Below are 21,829 nucleotides of genomic sequence, written 5' to 3' on the forward strand. Positions count from 1 at the left end.
CTTATGAATGATTGGTAACACTTTGTGATTTTTAATTTTCACTGGGATTTCAATTCAGGGCCTTGTGCTGATAGAAAGGCACTTTACTGCTTGACTGAGTCCAGTGGTTGGCAGTTCAAACTGAAAAGTAGGTCAAGCCAATTGTTACAGTAAAAAATTGGATTTTCAGTGGTTTGTTCACTGCTGTTTCTGCTCATGGCACACTGTGCTATTTGTCTCTGTATATAGGTAAGGGGGCCATGTGTCATATTTCTACGATTCTAGCTGAATTACTTATTTTCTTCTGGTACTGGGGCTTGAACTTGGGACTTCTCCCTCTTGCTCTCCTTGCTAGCTTGGTGCTTCCCCTGTTGAGTCATATCTCTCACACAGCTTTTTGCTGATTAATTGGGCATAGCATCTTGAGGGCTTTTCTGCCCAAGTGGGCTTCCAGCCACAAATCCTCCAGGTTGCATCCTGTTGAGTAGTTAGGATTACAGATATGAACCACGGGTGCTCAGCCTGCATTCTTTAGGGTGTTTTTTGGTCAGTTGTGAGGCTTGAACTCAGGGTTTGGGCTCTGTCGCTGAGCTCTTTTTGCTCAAGGCTAGTGCTCTACCACTTTGAGCCACTGCCTCAATTCTGGTTTTTCTGGTGGTTAATTGGAGATAAGAGTCTCATGGGCTTTCTGCCTGGACTGGCTTTAAAACGTGATCCTGGATCTCAGCTTCCTGAGTAGCTAGGATTATAGGCGTGAGACAGCAAGCAGGGCCTGACTTATTTTTTAGTTGTTACAGAAAAGTTTTAAATAAATACTGTTGAGCGTAGATAAGCTTCAAAACATGTAGATCAGTCCCTACTCTCCAAATCCTTTCCAGAAAATTGATACTAAGAAACAATTACCTGAGGTGTATATACTTCATTCCTTGCTTCATGTCTGTCATCTACTTAATTCTGACCACCAGCTACTATGTGCTCAGTCCATAAGACATTCACTCATCCTAGAGTTGCTTTAATGCATTTGGGATTGTCTTATTGATAGGGACATAATGGAATAGCTATTGTTAATTTATTGATCTCCCCCATTATTATACATTAGGGATGTGACCTGTCTCATCATGTGGATCTCAGTTTCAGAAATAACAGAATGCTGTATTTGAATTGTGTGGCCCTCTGTGAAACACGAGGACAACCTTTCTGTCCCTTTGGAGCAGTGGAACAGAGTGATATAGGATATTATTTAGTACTTTTTCCCTGGCTTTATTTTCTCTGGAGCTATGGTCTATTTATCCAACTTGTTTCAAGTGTTTATTTCATTTATCTTGTGTTTATTTTTGTAAGCTACCTGAATTCCTTTGTGACTCAAGGTAAATATAAATAATGCTTGGGAAGAGGATATTAATATTTCTTAAATATACAAACACCTATAACAAATATTAAATAAAACAATAGAAAAAACTCTTAACAATATATTTAGTCAAACTTACAGTTCATCTAGTTTCTGGAGTTGTGCAAAAGTATTTTCATTTAGGTGATTAATTTTATTTTTCCTCATTACTCTGCAAGTAAAAAGAAAAGGCAGCTAGTACTTGAATTACTAAGAGATTAACAGCCTGCAAAGACAAAACTAATGAATATACAATGCATTTTCACATCAATATATTTTGAGATAGTATGATGGATTAGCCAACTCAATTATTTCTTTTTGGAAAAGAATCTTGTTATGTAGCCCAGGTATCCTCAAACCTACGATCTTTCTGCCTCAGTCCCTGCCGTGTGGAATTCATAGTCCTGTTCCATCATACCTGACTTCAGGTTAAATTTTCTTTTAGTAAAAATCTTTATGAACCATATTTCTTCCAGCTACTACAGAAAAATCTCTTAAGAGCTACAAAAAACTCAATTCCACCATCTAGTGGTGAATAAAGGAAGTTTTCGGTTGGTGATAAGATATGCGTCCGTCTAATCTTTTTTTTATCATATGCGTCCGTTCTTTCACCACTCAGGATACTATTCAGTACATCTCAACTCAGTACTTTTGGTTGTTCATCTGAAACAGTGAAACAGTGTGGACTTCTGAGAATTGTTTATTCATTTATTGTATACAAGTGCTGAGCATTGAATTTTGGGCTTAGGGGCACTTCCTTTACGTGAGCCACAGATCCACTTCTGGCTTTTGGTAGAAAATGTCTTGTACTTTTCTGCGTGGGCTGGCTTGCAACCTTAATCCTTCCAATTTAATTTTATTCTCAAACTTTGTGAATTTTAGTTAGAGTAAAAATAAAATGTGTGTGTGTGTGTGTGTGTGTGTGTGTGTGTGTGTGTGTGTGTGTGTACACTGGGACTTAAACCTAGTGTTATCACTTCACTTTTATGCTGATAGCTGCGCGTGTTCTACCACTGGAGCCTTGTCTGAAATTTAGCTTTTGGCTGGTTGTTCATTGGAAAGAAGAGTATCCAGACTTACTTGCCCAAATGGGCTTTGAATGGTGGTCCTCAGTCATGTTTCCCGAGTAGCTAGGATTACAGGAGTGAGCCATTGCTGCCTGGTTATAATTCAATATTTTAACATTTGAAACAGGAAAGAGCTTCGCAAAGAAATAGGGAAGAAGAATACAGATTAAATAGCTTGCCACCAAGAGTATAAGGAACAGTGTTAGACTACGTGTTCATTCTGCAAAGCCTGCCTGTCTACCACAGTGCGGCCGTGTCACCGCACTCTTAGCATGTGATAGTTGATGACATTTAGGGTGGAGCTGGCTAAGGCAGAAAGAGCTAAGCTGGAAAAATTCAGAAGAGTCTTTATTTTGGGGATATTGAGTCAGACTGTAGGTCTTGATAGCTTTCATTTTTCACCTGTGGTGATGAAGATTGAACCCAGGGCCTCATCCGTGCTAAATACACACTCTAGCCCTAAGGCACAATGAGAGCCAACTGGTAGTTCACTTCAGCAAGGAGCTCGTGTTATCAGTTAACATAAAGAATAAACTCAGGAAACTTTCAAAGAGTTGCCAGTTTTTCTTTGAACATTGTTTTCAACTTGGCCTGGTCCCATCCTTAAATGTTTAATTTCTCCCAGCAATCCAAACCATTGCCATTCTCTCAGTACCTTCCACGGAAAAAATGCAACACCTAGCAGGAGAAACCCACAAGCTTCTTCATACAGAAGCTTTGTTAAAAATAAAGGCAAGCAGCTGGGTCCCTGTGGCTCACGCCTGTAACACAGCTACTCAGGAAACTGAAATCCCAGGATAGCAGTTTGAAGCCAAACTAGGCAGGAAAGTCCATGAGATTATTATCTCCTCTCTATCCACAAAAAGAGCCAAAAGGGGCCTGTGACTCAAGTGGTAGAGCGCCTACCTTGAGTGAAAAAACTAAGGGACAGCACTCAGTTCCTGGGAACTGTATCATCAGAGAGGGGGAAAAAGAAAGCAAAAAAGGGGCTGGGAATGTGGCTTAGTGGTAGAGTATATGCCTAGCATGCATGAAGCCCTGGGTTTGATTCCTCAGCACTGCATAAAGAGGAAAAGCCGGAAGTGGCACTGCGGCTCAAGTGGTAGAGTGCTAGCCTTGAGCAAATAGAAGCTCAGGGGCAGTGCTCAGGCCCTGACTCCAAGCCCCAGGACTGGCAAAAAAAAAAAAAAAAAAAAAAAAAAAAAAGGCAAAGAAAGTAAGTTTCTCAGATATCCACGTTATCTGTGCACTTGGGCAATTACTCCTGCTCTGTGTGACTACACAATACATCTGTGGGCTGAGGACTTCAAAGGGTGTCAACTAATACTGCTATACCACGAGGACTGCCTATACACAGGGTCCTGTGTACAATAGAATACTGGTTATCAAATTTTCCTCATAATAATCCCCAGTCAAAAATACATTTTATATTAACAATAAAGTCCACACACATCCACAGCCACAACAAAGACACCTGACATTTGTTTTCTGCATTGCAGCCCCAGGTGATTGATTTAATTCAGCTTCATTTTTTTTTTCCCTCAAGGCTAGCACTCTGCCACTTGAGCCACAGCGCCACTTCTGGGCTTTTCTATATATACATGATGCTGAGGATTCAAACCTAGGGCTTCATGTATATGAGACAAGCACTCTTGCCACTAAGCCATATTCCTCATCAGCTTCATTTTTATTTCATGCTAACTAGGGTGAAACCAACGATTTGAGTGGCTTATATTGAAGGGGGCCTCAGTATGCTTTACTGTCACAGAAAAAGTAACTCAAATTTAAAATCATTCAGGAAGTGTAAAGAGAAATTTATTTCATAGTATTCTAAGCTTTGCCTTTGTTGGTGTCCATAACGATCGATATCCGCAGCAGTGTGAACATTCTGAAGGTTTTTAAAAAAATATTTACTGGGGCTGGGACTATGGCCTAGTGGTAGAGTGCTTGCCTTGTATACATGAAGCCCTGGGTTCAATTCCTCAGCACCCCCCCCCCCCATATATATAAAGCCAGAAGTGGCACTGTGGTACACTGCTAGCCTTGAACAAAAAGAAGCCAGGGCCAGTGCTCAGGCCTGAGTTCAAGCCCCAGGACTGGCAATTTTTTTTTTTTTTACTGTACTTCAATTTTTATTCACAATTATAAAGAAAAGCAGTCTTTGTAGTAACTATTTGCAAAAGATAACCAAGACATCAAATTAGTGTTTCTCAATCTGGTACCCCAAAATAGATATGCATCTTAGTGTTCTTTGGAAATTTCTTGCCATTATAATAAAATATCTTAAGCCAAGTGCTAGTGGCGCATACCTGTAATCCTAGGAGAAAGAAAAGTCTACTAAATTTCATTTCCAAAATGGAAGTCGCAAAAAGCAGACTGAGGCATGCGTGGCTCAAGGTGAACAGTGCAAGTTGAGCAAATGCAGGGCACTGAGTTCAAACCTCAGTATTGCTAGATGATAAGTTAATGAAATTAAATACAAAATCTTAAATGAAAAAAAAATAGGTGGGCCTGCATGTTTGGACAAAGCAGGTAACCGTGTCATTGTGGTGACTCATGTGTGCATGCTTAAATCAGGGTTACCCTTAGTTGGAACTTCCTATCTTTTGACTTCAACAAACTTGAAGTCCAGAATAAACATTTGCCACAATCCCTGTGTGTGTGTGTGTGTGTGTGTGTGTGTGTGTGTTGTGTGTGTGTGTGTATTAGGACTCAGAAAATTAGAACCCCAAATATAGCACCTTGATGTGCTGGGTACTTTGAATTGAAGGACACAAGAAGGATCTTTCTGCTCTTCTGCTCCTCCTTCTCCCTCAAGGCAACCTATAGACATGAGAACCCTGCTCCCCAAGTCCCGCCACGAAATCTGTGAATCAAGCAACCTTCCTTGTATCCCATGGATCCTAACACACTCCGGGAAGGAGCCTGCCCCGAATCCAAGAGGAGGGAATGTCACAGAGAGAGGCCAAGAAGTATCTGCACAAGTTTTTCCTCTCTACTGCCATAGGTCATAGGACAAGATCCTGTCCCATTGGATTCCACATGGCTGTCCAGTTTTCATGGAAGCTAGGTATAAAAATGTACAATTTCCCCTGGTCTTCTGTTCTTTATTTCCACATAGGTGCTCTACCACTTGAGCCACACCCTCAGCCCCTGGTCTTCATTTCTGAAGGCTTCTGTGCCACTTAGATTAAACAGATCATATTTGCCTTTCTCTTGTTGACCTGTGTTTTGCTATAGGAGTGTTGTCCACAATGCTTATCGTGGGTGAGAAAATGAATCATATATCTCTGCTCCTATGCATACTTAGGCTTCCTTCTAGCCACATAAAACATGCATTTGGCCTGGAAGTAGATATAATATTACTTCAACTGCATAAAATATTACTTACAAAACAGTCAGATTACTGCAGGAAATAAAAGTCAAATTTCTTAAATTATGGATATGGTTGCCTTCAAAATCCCTAGAACATAAAAATAAAACATGATCAAGCTAAATTGTAATCATAGACAGAAATAAATAGGCTAAGCATGATTTGCCATCTAATAAAATACCTTCGCTTCACAATGTGATCACTTTTTTATTTAAGACTCATATTTGTACTCATGTATGCATGCACAGCCCACCCCCTACACACACGCTCCTCCTTGGGTTCTTTGGCTGTATGCTGCTGTGTTACAGAGTCTCTGGCCTGAGTATCAATATTTATCAAAAACTAAGCTGGGTTCCTGTGGCTTATGCCTGCAATCAGAGCTACCAAGGAGGCTGAGATGGAGGTAAGAAAGTCTCTGAGTCTTATGTCCAATTAACCACCAAAAAACTGGAAAAGGAACTGTGGCTCAACTGGTAGAACTCTAGTCTTGAGGAAGAACACCCAGAGATAGCACCCAGGCCCTGAGTTCAAGCCTCAGGACTGGCTGGCACGCACGCGCGCGCGCACACACACACACACACACACACACACACACAGTTTTATTCATGGTCATCATGAAGGAAACAAACCTAGAGACTCGTTCATTCTGGGCAAGGGCTCCACCATTCAGGCACACCCTCCTCAAAGTTGTGATTTCCTTCTTTCTTTCATCTTGTAAGTATCTCCTTGGTCAACAATTTTAGATCTGAAGAAGGAGTTAGCTGAGGTTTAGGGGCACACTGCAGCTTTCACCAGTAAAGGCTGACCCTTCAATCTAAATCTATGTCAGTACTTAATTGACTGGTTTTTGTGTAGCATAAAGCTATTCAGGAACACGTGACTCAATGAGAAGAGGAAGGGTCGTGTAGCACTGAAGTCTGTGAGGAAAACTTGGGTAGCATGCATATCAATGCTGCTGCCTTAGAAACCAAAGGCCTTTCCTATCCACTGCTTACAAAGCTTTCTTTGACTCTGTGCTCTTTACTAAAGCTCAGGTGAGCCTTCATCTTCAGTTTTTCTAGATAAGGAAGGAAAAGAAAGGAGCTACCTCTTTCTTTTTAGTGATAATTTCCTGAAATTCCACATGGGATTCCACTGGATAGGCTATTGGTGGGACAGCTTTGTTTTAGGGCTGCATTCAAAATGGACTTAGACAAAGAAAGGCATATCTGGAAGATTTGGATATCCTGGATTGAAGGATAGAGAAATAGGGTAAATTGACGAGAAGAGCGTGTTCACATCAGTAAGGAGCAACATACTGGAAGTGAGGCTGTAGCATATATCAGGCGTTCTCTGTTGTATCTGAATTAATAATCTGACTTGCTATTTGAAAGACACAAATAGACCATTTCACATGGAAAACCCAGTTCTCTAGCAATCTGTAGGGTTCAGAGAATAGGCATTCTATTAGCATAACATATATAACAGAGTTCATAAACCATATCTAGATTTTTTTTGCAGATTCAATATCACTATTAAAGAAAAATTTCTGTTATTCTATTAAAGTGGTAGCTAAGAACTTGAAGCACCACTTCTTTGGTCTTAGGTTTGTGCCAGGCTTTTGACCTCTGATAATAGTGTGAACCATAAACTTCTACTTTATTTTACAGCTAATCAGTACCACAAATCTACCACCAGGTGGCGATGCTCTCTTGAGCTGCACAAAGATACTAAAAAGTTTTGCTGCACATCTCATTTTGCTATGTTGACAAAAACAATACCAAACATATCCCCAAACTATTTGCAAAAAACAATAAAGGGCACACATCAAGACACAAGTTAGAGACTTTTGATTAAATCAACAATTTTCTCTGAGTTGTGAATTTTCTTTGACTGGCCTCCTAAAAGTACAGGTGCCTGTTTGTAAAGTACCTACTAACCAAGCAAATCACCACCACATGGACAAAAGACAACAACAAAAAAGGTCTACTTTTTTTTTCTCTTCAGCTCCAAGCCTCTAGAAATACAAGTTTTCTTCTCCTTATTGTGAGTCTAGACTACTGTTTTTCCTATTTAATGAGCCTCTGAGCCTAACCATTTTACTTTTCATTTCCATATGGTAGTACTGTATGCAAATTTCAGACTTTTATTTGGAAGAACAAAAATCACGGAAACCAAACTCACCAAGAATCTTGCCTGTTCCCCTTCCACTTCCTATCTCACCCTCAAGGAAGGGTAGCCGTCGAAAACCTGCCAATCTTCTTAGCTCTCATGCCTCTTAATATATTCTGGCTCCCATTCCCAGAGAAAATTGAGATAACAGAGGAGAAGAAGGTCCTGACATCTGCTTATCTATGTGCTCAGCTGTCTGTGTATGCTGGTTGTCTCCTTAGTCTCAGAGCAAGACATGGTCCTGGTCCTCCCTTGGCTCTAGGCCAGGTCTCCATCTCTTTTATTGAGCCTAGCTTAAAAATAGGTGTGTGTGTGTGTGTGTGTGTGTGTGTGTGTGTGTGTGTGTGTGTGTGTGTGTGTGTGTGATATAATTAGTTTGGGGGAGAAACCTGTGAACATTTTTTATTCTGAAATCTAAATTAGGATAAGGGGAAGATACCTTCCTTCCTTCTCTCCCTTCCCCCCTTCCTCTTTTTTTTGGTAGGTCATCGAGCTTGAACTCAGGGTCTGGGCGCTGTCGTGGAGCTTGCTCAAGGTTAGCACTCTACCACTTTGAGCCACAGCTCCACTTCTGTTTTTCAGGTGGCTCATGGGAGGTAAGAGTCTCACAGACATTTCTGGGCTAGCTTTGAACCGTGACCCTCCGATCTCAGCCTTCTAAGTAGCTATGATTGCAGGTGTGAGCCACGGGTGCTTAGTCAGTCACACGGGGCCTGTCCTCTTTGTGAGACAATTTTTTCTCTGTAGCTCAAGCTGGCTTCGAATTTTCGATGCGGTAAGGACCTGAAATCCCCCTCATCCTCTAAAGATGACAGTCATGTACCATCACCCTAAGCTTCTTTTCTTTAGATAGATTTACCAGTTTGACTAGTATAATTGTCCCTAGTTTGATATTTAAAAATAACATTCTATGATTTCATATGTTTAAACCACTTCCATCAATCTTGTCCTTTTCTTTTCCCTTTTTTCTCATACCGGGTCTTGAATTTAGGGTTCGGTGACTTGCTCAGCTTTCTTGCTCATGGCTTATGTGCTAGCACTTGAGCCAAGCAACTGTCTAGTTTTTATTGGTTAATGGGGATGGAGTCTCTCAAGACTTTTCTGCCTGAACTGACTTCATATCTCCATCTTTCAGATCTTAGCCTCTTGAGTAGCTAAGAATAAAGGTGGGGGCTACAAGTGCCTGGCTCACTATGATTTTTATTTAGTTATTTTTTCCTTTATTGTCAAAGTGAATTACAGAGGGGTTACAGTTTCATATGTTAGGCAGTGAGTACATTTCTTGTTCAACTTGTCATCATGATTTTTTTTTTTTTGCCAGTCCTGAGGCTTGAACTCAGGGCCTGAGCACTGTCCCTGGCTTCTTTTTGCTCAAGGCTAGTACTCTGCCACTTGAGCCACAGCGCCACTTCTGGCTTTTTCTATATATGTGGTGCTGAGGAATGGAACCCAGGGCTTCATGTATGCGAGGCAAGCACTCTACCACTAGGCCATATTCCCAGCCTGTCACCATGATTTTTAACAGATATTTCTTCTGATATTTAAAACATTTTATACGTTCTGTTGTCTACTTTTATGCTGACCTTGCCTAATGCACTTCATCTTCTCTTTCATGATACTACTTAACTTCCTATTAAAAGAGATGCTGAATTAGTATATGTTTTCTTCCTTTCTGCTCCTATGCCGCTCTTCCATAATATAATTTTATGATGATATCTGAGATAGAAAACTAGTCTAGGTGTTTTTCAACAGATTTCATGAATAAATACAATGCCCTTTTGTGTATACCTTATATAGTTACATACATACATGTATCCTTTATATTCACATACATCTATGTATACCCTACATATTTACAGCCATAAACTAGAGCAGAATTCAGTTATTTGCAGGAAAATGAATGGAACTGAGAGATATCCTGTCAAAGAAAATAAGCATGACATTAAAAAAATTAGTGTCACACTTCCATCTTTATTTTTACTTAATGTACTATTTCTTCTTCTTCTTCTTTTTTTGCCAGTCCTGGGGCTTGGAGCCAGGGCCTGAGCACTGTCGCTGGCTTCTTTTTGCTCAAAACTAGTACTCTACCACTTGAGCCACAGTGCCACTTCTGGCCTTTTCTGTTTATGTGGTGCTGAAGACTCGAACCCAGTGCTTCATGCATACAAGGCAAGCACACTACCGCTAAGCTATATTCCCAGCCCCTTAATGTGCTATTTCTATTATTCCCATTTGCCTTATGGTTCTTTTCTTTCTTTCTTTTTTTTTTTTGGCCAGTCCTGGGCCTTGGACTCAGGGCCTGAGCACTGTCCCTGGCTTCTTTTTGCTCAAGGGTAGCACTCTACCACTTGAGCCACAGCACCACTTCCGACCGTTTTCTGTATATGTGGTGCTGGGGAATCGAACCCAGGGCCTCATGTATACGAGGCAAGCTCTCTTGCCACTAGGCCATATCCCCAGCCCTGGTTCTTTTCTTTTTTTTTTTTTTGGCCAGTCCTGGGCCTTGGACTCAGGGCCTGAGCACTGTCCCTGGCTTCTTCCCGCTCAAGGCTAGCACTCTGCCACTTGAGCCACAGCGCCGTTTCTGGCTGTTTTCTGTATATGTGGTGCTGGGGAATCGAACCTAGGGCCTCGTGTATCTGAGGCAGGCACTCTTGCCACTAGGCTATATCCCCAGCCCCCCTGGTTCTTTTCTTAATCTTTGTTTTTTACTAGTTTCTGATTTGTCTTTTTTTCTTAGTCTACTTGAGTTTTTCTGAGGCTCTTCGATTGTTCTATTATGCTAATTTTAGAAAAAATTGGCCATTGTTTCTTTATACATTTCTTCTATTTTGTTCTGCCTCTTTTTTTGGGCTGTGTGTGTCCCTCCACTCACACTTTAGATCACTATGCTATCCTGCAGCTTTTGTTTCTCTATTTGGCTTTTTGTTTTTGTTTCCATTTGAAAACTTTCTATTGGCCTATTTTTCAAGGCCATCAATTATTTCTTCATCTCTGCTCTAGTTACTGCTAAAGCTGTTTCAATCCTTAGATTCACCTTGATAGTTTCCTCTTTTTGATAACAATTTCATGACATTGTTCAACTTCCTACTGTGTCACTTAAATCATAAACCAGCAGTTTGATGCCCCTGCTAGGAGCTTCTAACACATGCATGACTGCTAGGTCTGGTTATGTTCATGGCTTTTTACTTTGACATGAGACCTTTTCCTCCTCGCATTTCTAGAGGTGGCCCTTTTCTCAGAATTGATTTCTCCCTGTCCTCAGAAGGCACTAACACAGTGTTGGGCCTTGTATAAATGTCTGCTCAAGGCCTATGTGTTAAAGGTTTGGTCCCAGCCTGTGGCATTATTGGGAGGTAGCAGACCCTTTGAGGTGTGGAACCCAGTGGAAGGAAGATGAGTCACAAGGGTAGTTGCTCTTGAAGAAATAGGTCCAAAAGCAAGAGTCAACTAATTATGGATCGAAACCTCTAAAATTAGGGGCCAAATAAACCATGCCTCCATCTAAGTTGATTCCCTCAGGTATTTTGTTACAGTGACAGGAAGCTGAGTGACAGTCTGCACCCCTGACCTGGAGGAAGATGCTTCAGCTTGGGGTTGATGCAGGGTCCTGGACAGCAGAGGCGTCTCTACTTCCCCCGGGAGTATGCTGTCTGTGGAAGCAAAGTATATGTGGTCTGACATGTCTATCTGCCCCTGCGTGTGTGTCGCCCTTCCATTTATATTCCCTTGGATGCCTCATGACTGTAGCTAGCTTTCAGATGGGTTTCACCAGATCAGGATTTTGTAAATTACAGATTTGAGAAAGAGGGAGCAACACTGTCTGGTAGCTTTCTGTATCCTAAGCACACGTCAGTTAAAATGGAATTGAAATACATTATATGCACTCTTGGGTGAGTTTGGAGTCACGTTGATCAAAGCAGTGTCGGCTCATTTGTTTTCACTGCTTTTGTGTGTCACATTTTATTTTCCACTCATTTCTATATCTTTTGGTATCCTATTTTACAGTGTGTCCCTACTGACTTCTCTATTTTGAAATTATTCATGTTGGCTTATTCTGCCCACAAATGAACCTGTCTTAGTTTCACCTTTATATAAAAATGTACTTTTACTCCTTTGACCTTTGAGAAGGAACTGGCCATTGCTCTACGTTTATCTGCTTCTTATTAACGATTTTTCTTTGGAATTTTCCAACTTTTACTGTGACATTTTCAGTTTTATTATTGCTTTGAAAAAACTATATTGAAGGCTTTATCTGTTTTCCATTGTTATTATGAAATAATGCAAGCAATGTTTTGGACTGTCATATGTTTCCAATTTTTTTTCTTTTGGTACTGGGGATCGAACCCAGGATGTTGCACTTGCTAGGCAAGCACCCTGTCACTGAGCTACATCCCAGCCCACTATGTTTCCAAATTTTATATGCATTTTTTTCCCTGAAAAATTTTGGCCTATGAATATATCTGACTTTTGTAGCTCCCATTTTGCTAAGTTGAAGTTATATACTAGGTAATTATATTGTAACTGGATTTAAAAGAGATGAGCACTTACAAGTAAAACATTACTACTAGCATTAAAATTAGCATGCTATTCACTACCAGGAATTCCTATGGAATCAGTTGTTTTTGATAGCCAAAATGAAAAAAAATAATTGTTTGACAAATAACTATTAATCATTTTAATTTTATCTGGTGTTATTATACAGTTTGTTCTCTTTTTCAAAACAAAGCCAGGTGCTGGTGGCTCATGCCTGTAACCCTAGCTACTCAAGAGGCTGAGATCTGAGTTTGATCACACTTTGAAACCAGCCCAGGAAGGAAAGTCTATGTACCAGCACAAAAACCCCAGAACAAGCTAAAACAAACAAGGGAAAGATGTATGAGTGCATGTGCTTAATACCTCTCATATTTGCTTCTTGTCTTGGTGCACTTTATTTACTTATTTATTTTTGGTGCTGGGGATCAAACCCAGGACTTCCTGCAAAGCCAGCATTTACCTTAGCCCTTCCCCAGCCCCACAACACCCAAAGATGAGAGTGCCAATTCCCTTCTACAAGTACTGAGCATTTGGGCTTCGTTACTATAGGGGTAGGCCTGGATGACATTGGCTGTTACTGTACTCTAGTAGTCATCAGCACAGAGAGTACTGAGCAGTCATACCACGGTATTTCATGGGTCTACTAATCATTTTTGAAATGTCTTGCTTTCCCTAGGATTCCAAATAAACATAATTTGAATCATTATCTTTACTTCTTATGACCTTCCTCAGTTGGGCTTTAAACTGCAATCAACATTTCTGACTCTAATTTTTTTCCTGTCCTTTTAAATTTGTCACGTCTAATCTACTGTGAACCTCTGAGAATTCCTCATAAAACAAAATTCCTCATAAAACAAGAGGCAGAGGGAGTTTTCATAAGATTGTGATATGTAGTTTGGAATAGGCATTTTGCTTGGCTTTCTCCTTCCTTCCTTCCTTCCTTCCTTCCTTCCTTCCTTCCTTCCTTCCTTCCTTCCTTCCTTCCTTCCTTCTTTCCTTCCTCCCTCCTTCCCTCCCTCTCTTCCCTCCCTCCTTCCTTCCTTCCCTCCCTCCTTCCTACATCTTCCTTATGTCATAGGTGAATAGATTGTCAGGGCCATGGAATGCATTTTATTATAATTATCCATTTGAAAATAAGGATTAAGGATTATTTTCATTACTCAGAGTTTAGGATGAAATTAACGTGTCTTAGCTTGTCAGGGAAAGGGGGCGTGCTAGTGGAACCCACAACATCCCTTCTACCTTTCTTCTTTCTGGTTCTAAAAGACTTTTCTTTGAGATATTTCATTTTGGTGATAGTTTAGGGAAGTAAAATAATGAAGATGCTTAATATAAGATATGTGAAAGTAGGTAAAGAAATGTGATAGGAGGCTGAGTTCTGAGCTTGGGCTCTGTCCCTGGGCCTTTTTGCTCAGTGCTAGCACTCTACCACCTAAGCCACAGCTCTACTTCTTGCTTTTTGGTGGTTCATTAGAGATAAGGGTTTCATGGACTTCTTACTGCCTGGGCTGGTTTTAAGCAGTGATCCTCAAATCTCAGCCTCCCTAGTAGCTAGGTTTATAGGCGTGAGCCACCAGTACCTGACTTTAATGAACACACACACACACACACACACACACACACACACACACACACACACACACATAACTTACAGCCAGTGCAGCCTGGGCATGTGCTGACAAAGAGGCTTATCAGGTAATTGGGTGAGGACATTATTCATCAGTACCCTAGAAAGAAAAGACGTCAAGAAGCAATCTTTTTCTTCTACTTTTCCCATTCTAAGTCATATGTGGCATAACTATTATTACTATGAGACATGAACATTTACTAGGTTAGTTGTTGTCTCCCTTTAATTTGTCCCATTATATTTAAGTTCTTGGCAGTAATAAAATTACTATGGGCCATCAGTCACACTTAGAGGGAGCAGCACTGTCAATGGCTGAAGCCAGGCTGGCCACCCACAGTGAGTGGTGATAGGTATCAACTCTAAATGCAGAATGATCCCTTCTTTACCATGATTAATGCAGGGCAGTAATGGTATGATGGAGTTAATTCAGTACAGCTTGCCAGTGAGACTCCATTCAGTTCTGATAGGGGATTGCTGTTCTAGAAGGCAGAATACTTCTAAAATTGCTAGAACTGTAATAGCCCTGGAGAATGTGATTAAGAGATGGATTTTAGTTCAAAGAAAGCCATCTTGAAATTTCAATAAATCCAAGCTTATGCTATTATGACTAGAATATTACTTTTTAATTCCTCAATTGAGCTGTTTGCTTTATTCTAGTAGTACTTACAAGAGAATTAGAGAATTTAGTCCATAAAACGTTACTGGGGAAATTCGGCTGAGGTGATTATCTTCAATTATCCTGCCAGCGGGGAGAGAAAGAGTAGATTCACTTATATAGTTTTAAACACAAAAATAAATACCACAAAGTATCACATAAATTAGTCATACAGCCACTCTAGTCTGTGAAGATCTTCAAAAACGCCTGGTGTCAGGAAGGCTATTCTGTTATGACTGAGATACCTGGAAAAGAATAAAGGATTCCCGTAAGTTTGTACTGAGGCTGCTTTACAGCAAAGGAAGGACAATAATAATAATGAAAGCTTTATGGCCATTCTCATCATGCCCCTTCCCTTCCTTGGAATCTTCAAGAGTGTCTATCAGTTACCTTATTACATATAGTGCGTGCGTGCATGCGTGTGTGTGTGTGTGTGTGTGTGTGTGTGTGTGCTTCAGTCCTGGGGTTTGAACTCAGAGCCTGGACACTGTCCCTAAGCTTCTTTTATGATAAAAGCTAGCACTCTACCATTTGAGCCACTGCTCTAATTCTGTCTTTTTGCTGGTTAATTGGAGCTAAGAGTCATATACACTTTCCTGCCAGGGCTGACTTTGAACCATGACCTCAAGCTCCTGAGTAGCTAGAATAACAGGCAATGAGCCACCAACATCCAGCTCATGTCTAGCTTAAAAAATATGTTTTTATCTTTAAGATTTGAATCCAGAGAAAAGATAGGATTGACTAGGTTATTATGCAACATACAGAAGCCAGAAGGATGTATGTAGAGAGCGGTATTTCACATGGCAGAGCTGACTTACTGGGGCGGGGCCTGTGCAATACAGAGACGGCGGGGGCAGAAAAGTCACAATTGAGAAATGTCTTACTAGAGAAAATCATGGCATTCCAAAAGCAAAGACTAGACAGAAGAAATAACTTACACAAAAGCAAGGACAAAGGGAGAAGAAGACAGAAGGAACCACCAGGCAATTCAGTGAGCCCTCCCACTGTGGCGGTCCCCAGGAGAGACGGGACAGGAAGCTGGGAGCCTCTTCCAGAAAGCAGCATTGTCTGCTTTATTTAGAAGTCTGACTCTACCTTACTCTGTTGACCTCTTTTTGCCATGTTCATTTCTATCTCATTCTCTTTAGGGAAGCAATTCTCTGCATGAAATGTGATTTAAGTGACATGACCTTGACCAAGCAGTAAGTGGTTATTTCTTAAGGACATGACCTTGAACAAGCAGTAGATTCCTGTTAAGTCTCAGCTTCCTGAGCTCGAAAGCCGGCAAATCAACAGCTCCTTCATGGAGCTGTGGAATATCGCAGGCAAGGCATGCCACAGGCATTCTGCATGAATTATTTACTGTAATAGTGGTTCTTCTCAGCTCTCTGGCTCCAATTTCCTCCTCCTTCTTTTCTCCTCCCTGCCTATTATTCACAGGCAGGTATGGGTTCAAATTTCACCTCCACTGATACATGGAACACACTGGTTTCTCTCTCTTCCACACTTCTATAGCTTGTTATTGATAGCCTGTAAAATTGCTCCTACCAGGAATCTGCCCCCTCTTGCAAGGTTTGACTTTTGCTTGGATATTACCTGGTTCAAACTACTTCCTTTCTCCTATACAGATCTGGAGTCCAGGTATACACAGGAAGTATAACACATAGCTTTAATATCTCCCCTGAACACCTCAGGGGTTTCTCTTAGAAACCGCTCGCCAGCTCTCCATGTAAAAGGCAATTCACTCTTGCTCCTCGTGTGCTCTTGTATAGTCTAGTCTTCATTTGTTAGAGCCGTCCTTCACTGCTGTGGACCTCAAGCAATCACTACTTCTCCCCTCCCCCTCTCCCCTCCTCCCCCCATCCCTGCTTCCTCCTTCTTCTTGGGTGGCACTGGAGTTTCAACTCCCAGCCTTGTTTGAGCCATGCCCCATCCCCCTTTTTGCTTTCATTATTTAAAAATTAAAAAAAAAGTATCTTCAAGTAGTTGTACAGAAGAGATGCCATATAACAAAGTAGTTTATAAATACAATGTGTCTTGATCACTGTTATCCCCTCCAACAGGCTTACTCTCCTTGGTCCCACCCCTTCCCTTTTCTTACTTTTATCGTATATTCCACACATTCTCGACAGCGTTCTCCCTCCGCCTGCTGCCCCCGCTTCATCCGTCTACCCCTCTCCACTTTGCAACTCGGTGGCAGAGCTGCTTTAGTTATTCTTTTAGATAGGGTCTCACCCTTTATTTTTTTTTTGCCTGGGCTTGCCTCAATCTGTGATCCTCATTATCTTCACCTCCTGAGTAGCTGGGATTACAACCATGATCCATTATGCCTGGCTACTTAATTCCTACTCCCAGGAAACCATAGTTACAGTTTTGGATTGAGCAGCGTAGATTTGGAATACCAGCACTCTCCTCATGGTTGTCTGATTCTTGTGCGTATATTGGCATTGTTTTTTCATCTTAGATGCTAGCCCCCAGCCAGGGAAGGCTTGCCTCTTCCTACTGTCGCCCTGCATGCTGCCTGAACTACGAAAGTAAGCAGCTCCGTGAAGTCTTAGGAAGACCTGCACAGTCTAGCAGCTAGTGAATGATTATGGATGAATGGAGAATAAGCGTTTAATAGTTACTTGTGTAAAAACGAGAGATATGTGGCAACTCCAACACCCACACAATGTTCCATTGTCAAGAAAAAAGACTGAAGAACCTGAAGGCCCCTTTTAATCCACTCTGAACTTCTGCACTGCTTTTCAAGAGCTTCCTCCAGCAGTGAACACCCAGGCATCTGCTGCTGTTCTCCTGAGATACACTGAGTGGATCCACTGAGTGCATCTCAGGGGCAGGCAGAGCCTGGTGAGAACGAGTCTGACAATGACCCCAGTCTTTCACTAAGGCACAGTAGAACAGGGATGGGGTAGGAGGAAGAGGCAAAGGCGAAGGTGGTCGCTGTTAGTCTTCTAGTGTCCTGGGATCTTGTTAGCAATTGACCCAATGCCAAACTCTGGCATTATGAACTGGAAGCCTGATGGAGAGGAGTTCATGAGGTTAGGATAGGAAATAGGATAGAATGAAAATAAATAGAAGTGGAAATACCAAGCATTATTCATTTCTCTGATGTTTGATAATATTTACTTCTAAGGCTGTCTGGAAATAAAATGAATGAATGACTAAGAGTCTATGCAAAGAGCCCTGCTGTTAAACAAAATGAAATGACATTTCACACCTACTAATGGAGTTATTATAAAAACAAATGAAACCCAAACCAGAAAGTTAGGATGTAGTAAAATTAGACCTGTTTTTCATTGTCTGGAGATGAAAATGGAGGTGCTGGTGTGGAAAACAGTATGGCAATTATTTTAAAAAATCAAATTTAACTTGACAGTGATGGCTCACCCTTGTAACTGCAGCTACTCAGGAGGGTGAGATCTGAGGATTGTAGATTACAGCCAGCCCAGGCAGCAAAATCCATGAGACTTTAATATCCAATTAACCAATGAAAAATTGGAAGGAGAGCTTGTCTCAAGTGGCGGTACATCCCTGTACTACACACACACACACACACACACACACACACACGTAGAATTACCACATGACCCAACAGTTACATACCTGGGTTTACACTAAGGAATTGAAAGCAGGAGGGACTTGGGCAGAGATATTTTTCCTCTCATGCCCATAGCAACATTACTTACAATAGCCAAAAGTTCGAAATAATTAGAATGCCCATTGACAGATCAATGAATAAAGAAACAAAATGCATATATATGTGTGTGTGTGTGTGTGTACACATACACACACGAATGGTATGAATGGAAGGAATTCTGACACATGCTACAATGTGAAGGAAGATATTATTGAAGATATTCTGCTAAGTGAAATAAGCAGATACAGAAGGGAAATGCTGCATTCCCTTCTTAGGTTCCTAGAGTGGTTTATAGAGTGGTTTAAAAAGTGGACTGGTGGTTGTTGGACTTCAGGAAGGAGGATGCACAGATATTGTTTAAAAGGCCTGGCATTTCTATGGGGGAAGATGGAAAAGTTCTGAGGGAGATGTTACACAGTATTGTGAGTGTACTGAATGCCAATGGACTATGGGCTTCAAACTGGCTAAAATGGTGACTTTTAGGTTATGTATAAAAGCAGGATTAATGAGAAAAGAATAACTGAGGGTTGGGGTGTTGCTCAGTGGTAAAGCAGTGTTTACTATCTGTGAGACCTCAAGTTCATTCTCAGCACCAAAGGAAAACAAAACCAAAAATAACTGGAAAAATCTTAAGGCCCCTCCCTCCCTTCCTCCCTTCCTCCCTTCCTCCCTTCCTCCCTTCCTCCCTTCCTCCCTTCCTTCCTTCCTTTCTTGCTCCCTCTCTCCCTCCCTCCCTCCCTCCCTCCCTTCCTTCTTTCCTTCCTCCCTCCTCTTTCTTTCTTCCTTCTCTCTTTCAGCTCTCCCTCCCTCCTTCCTTCTTATCTCTCTTTTATCCCTCCCTCCCTCCTACCTCCTTCCCCTTCTCCTCCTCCTTTCCCTTCCTTCCCCTTTCCATTTCCCTTCTCTTCCATTCCTTGTTCCTTTTAGGTAAGGTCTCCCTGTGTAGTCCAAGTTACTCTTCAACTCTTGTTCCTCCTGTCTAAGTTCTAGAATTACAGGCATGTACCACCATACGAGACTACCTTTAAAAAAAATTTGCTGCCAGTCCTGGGGCTTGAATTCAGGGCCTGGGCACTGTCTCTGAGCTTTTATGCTCATAACTAGCACTCTACCACTTAAGCCACAGCTTCATTTCTGGCATGTTGCTATTGGAGGCATAAGTCTCACAGACTTTCCTTCCTGGGCTGGATTGCCTCATCTCAGCCTTTTGAGTAGCAAGGATCACAGGTGGGAGCCAGCAGCACTTGGAGAGACTTTATCAAAATGCCCTGGGGCTTTGCCACTTTGATCAAGTTCATTTAATTGTTGCTCTTCACCATGATGAATATGCCAGGCTCGGACATCTAATACAATCCAGGATTTTCTCATTTGTTCCCTGCAACCCCAAAATAGGTATACATATTGCCTTGCACACTAGAGTGAACTTGTGCTTATAAAGAAAATAAACTGTTCATAGTCACCTACCTATCCAGTGATGAAATCAGAGTGGAGCCCAAGGCCCGTCTGATTCCTAGGCCCATCTGTCAGCCACAGAGCTAACTAACCGCTCCTTGAGCATGATTTGCACATCTGCTGGCCCTGTCCTGAGTGGCCTGCAGTGATAGGTCATGGCTTGGCAAGGCACTATGTACATATGGTACTTAGGGTACTTACAGTTTAGTGAGGCCGAACAGTCCTCGGAAAGCGAACACAGACACAGATCTAATCTTATTGTTTTGCAGGCACCTAGAACCAGGAGTATTCCAAAGGAAAACAATAAAACAGTTTCAGTTCTGCAAAATAAAGGGGGTTCTACTGAAGATGGTTATGATGGTGGCACAATATGAATGTTCTGAAGGGACTAGGATGGTTCCCTTCAAGCTTCTTCAACCGTTTCAAGCCGCAAATATTTAAGAGACAAACACCTTCACTCCTGCAAGAACCAGCAATGACACCAGCAAGTAGGAAGACAGGACTACGTATCTCAGGGTCATGGAGCAGAAAGCTCTAGACTATCTAATTTACACTTTTCATTCTTTACCTTCTTTCCCTTTTTCCTTCTTTTTTTTTTTTTTTGGCCAGTCCTGGGCCTTGAACTCAGGGCCTGAGCACTGTCCCTGGCTTCTTCCCGCTCAAGGCTAGCACTCTGCCACCTGAGCCACAGCGCCACTTCTGGCCGTTTTCTGTATATGTGGTGCTGAGGAATCGAACCCAGAGCTTCATGTGTAGGAGGCAAGCGCTCTTGCCACTAGGCCATATTCCCAGCCCCCCCCTTTTTCCTTCTTAAAAAAAAAAAGAGTTGAAAAGCTGGGCACCAGTGGCTCACACCCATAATCCTAGCTATTTAGGAGATTGAGGGTCATAGTTCAAAGCCAGCATGGCCAGGAGAGTTCATGCAGGCTTATACTAAAGGAAAATAATGCTGGAAGTCTGACCTTGAGTTCACTGGAGGTCAAAGGAAATAGGGAGCAGAGTATAAACTACTGCTACCTGCATGCACTTAAAGAGTTTCTACAGACACTGTCCTGCCTGCTGGGGTCAGGAAGTAGGGCACCCTTGTTCTTGAGGGTGTTCTGAACTTATATAGAATTTGTAAATTTCAGAAACATGGGAGAAATCAACACGAATGAACTTGCAGTTAAATAAAAACGTGGACTAAAGAGATTCCCTATTCTTTGATACTCTAGAAGATCTAACTTTGATGGTAAGATGTTATCATGGACTTGGTTACGGGCCTGACATTTCACACAACATGCATAACCCTGGTTATAGTGTCCAGAATGTATCTTTTCCACTAATGCACAGAACAACTTCAATAGATCTTTGATCTTTGTTGCTAACTGTTGTAATCATCTAGCGCGCGCGCGTGTGTGTGTGTGTGTGTGTGTGTGTGTGTGTGTGTGTGTAGTGGGGCTTGAACTCAGGACCTCATGCTCTTGCTTAGCTTTTTCTACTCAAAGCTGCTTGTGCTTTAGCACTTGGGTCACACCTCCATTTCAGGCATTTTGATAGTTAATTTGAGATAAGAATCTCTAATTGTCTGTCTATGCTGGCATAAAACCGGGATTCTCAGATCTCAGCCTATGTAGAAGCCAGGATTAGAAGCATGAGCCCACAGCCCTTGGCTCAAGTTATACTTACAATAAATAATTTAAATTTATTTTTGTTAGGCTATTTTTTAATCATTTTGCTCCTGGGAAAAATGGGCTATTCAAGAATTAATTCAATATTTATTTGTGCACAAGTATTAGATTACTGAGTTATATTATTCTGAATTTTGATGCTTATTTTGTAGTCTGCTTTCTTTTAAATGTGTGGTCATGAGGTGGTGCTACAGACCAGAAAACTGCTGTAGGCTCAAGCCAGAGGAAAAGGGAGTGTACTCTTAAAGTTTTGTATCAGGACTATTTTTCAACAGTTTTCTCTTAGTCATAA

General features: G+C 41.5%; 1 protein-coding gene across 1 annotated transcript in view; it reads right to left on the minus strand.

Annotated features, from left to right (window-relative positions):
- Rxfp1 (relaxin family peptide receptor 1) overlaps window positions 1–21,829 on the minus strand; it is an 83,293-nt gene that overhangs the window by 15,925 nt on the left and 45,539 nt on the right. Inside the window, exons 6-11 of the mRNA XM_048364912.1 lie at window positions 20,069–20,140; window positions 14,949–15,020; window positions 14,788–14,859; window positions 14,146–14,220; window positions 5,825–5,896; window positions 1,467–1,538 (exon numbers count right to left, since the gene is read on the minus strand). Of these exons, the coding sequence (XP_048220869.1) occupies window positions 1,467–1,538; window positions 5,825–5,896; window positions 14,146–14,220; window positions 14,788–14,859; window positions 14,949–15,020; window positions 20,069–20,140 (435 nt within the window). The remainder of the gene's footprint in view (window positions 1–1,466; window positions 1,539–5,824; window positions 5,897–14,145; window positions 14,221–14,787; window positions 14,860–14,948; window positions 15,021–20,068; window positions 20,141–21,829) is intronic.

The sequence above is a fragment of the Perognathus longimembris genome, chromosome 16, assembly GCF_023159225.1.
Source record: "Perognathus longimembris pacificus isolate PPM17 chromosome 16, ASM2315922v1, whole genome shotgun sequence".
NCBI classification, from domain to species: domain Eukaryota; kingdom Metazoa; phylum Chordata; class Mammalia; order Rodentia; family Heteromyidae; genus Perognathus; species Perognathus longimembris.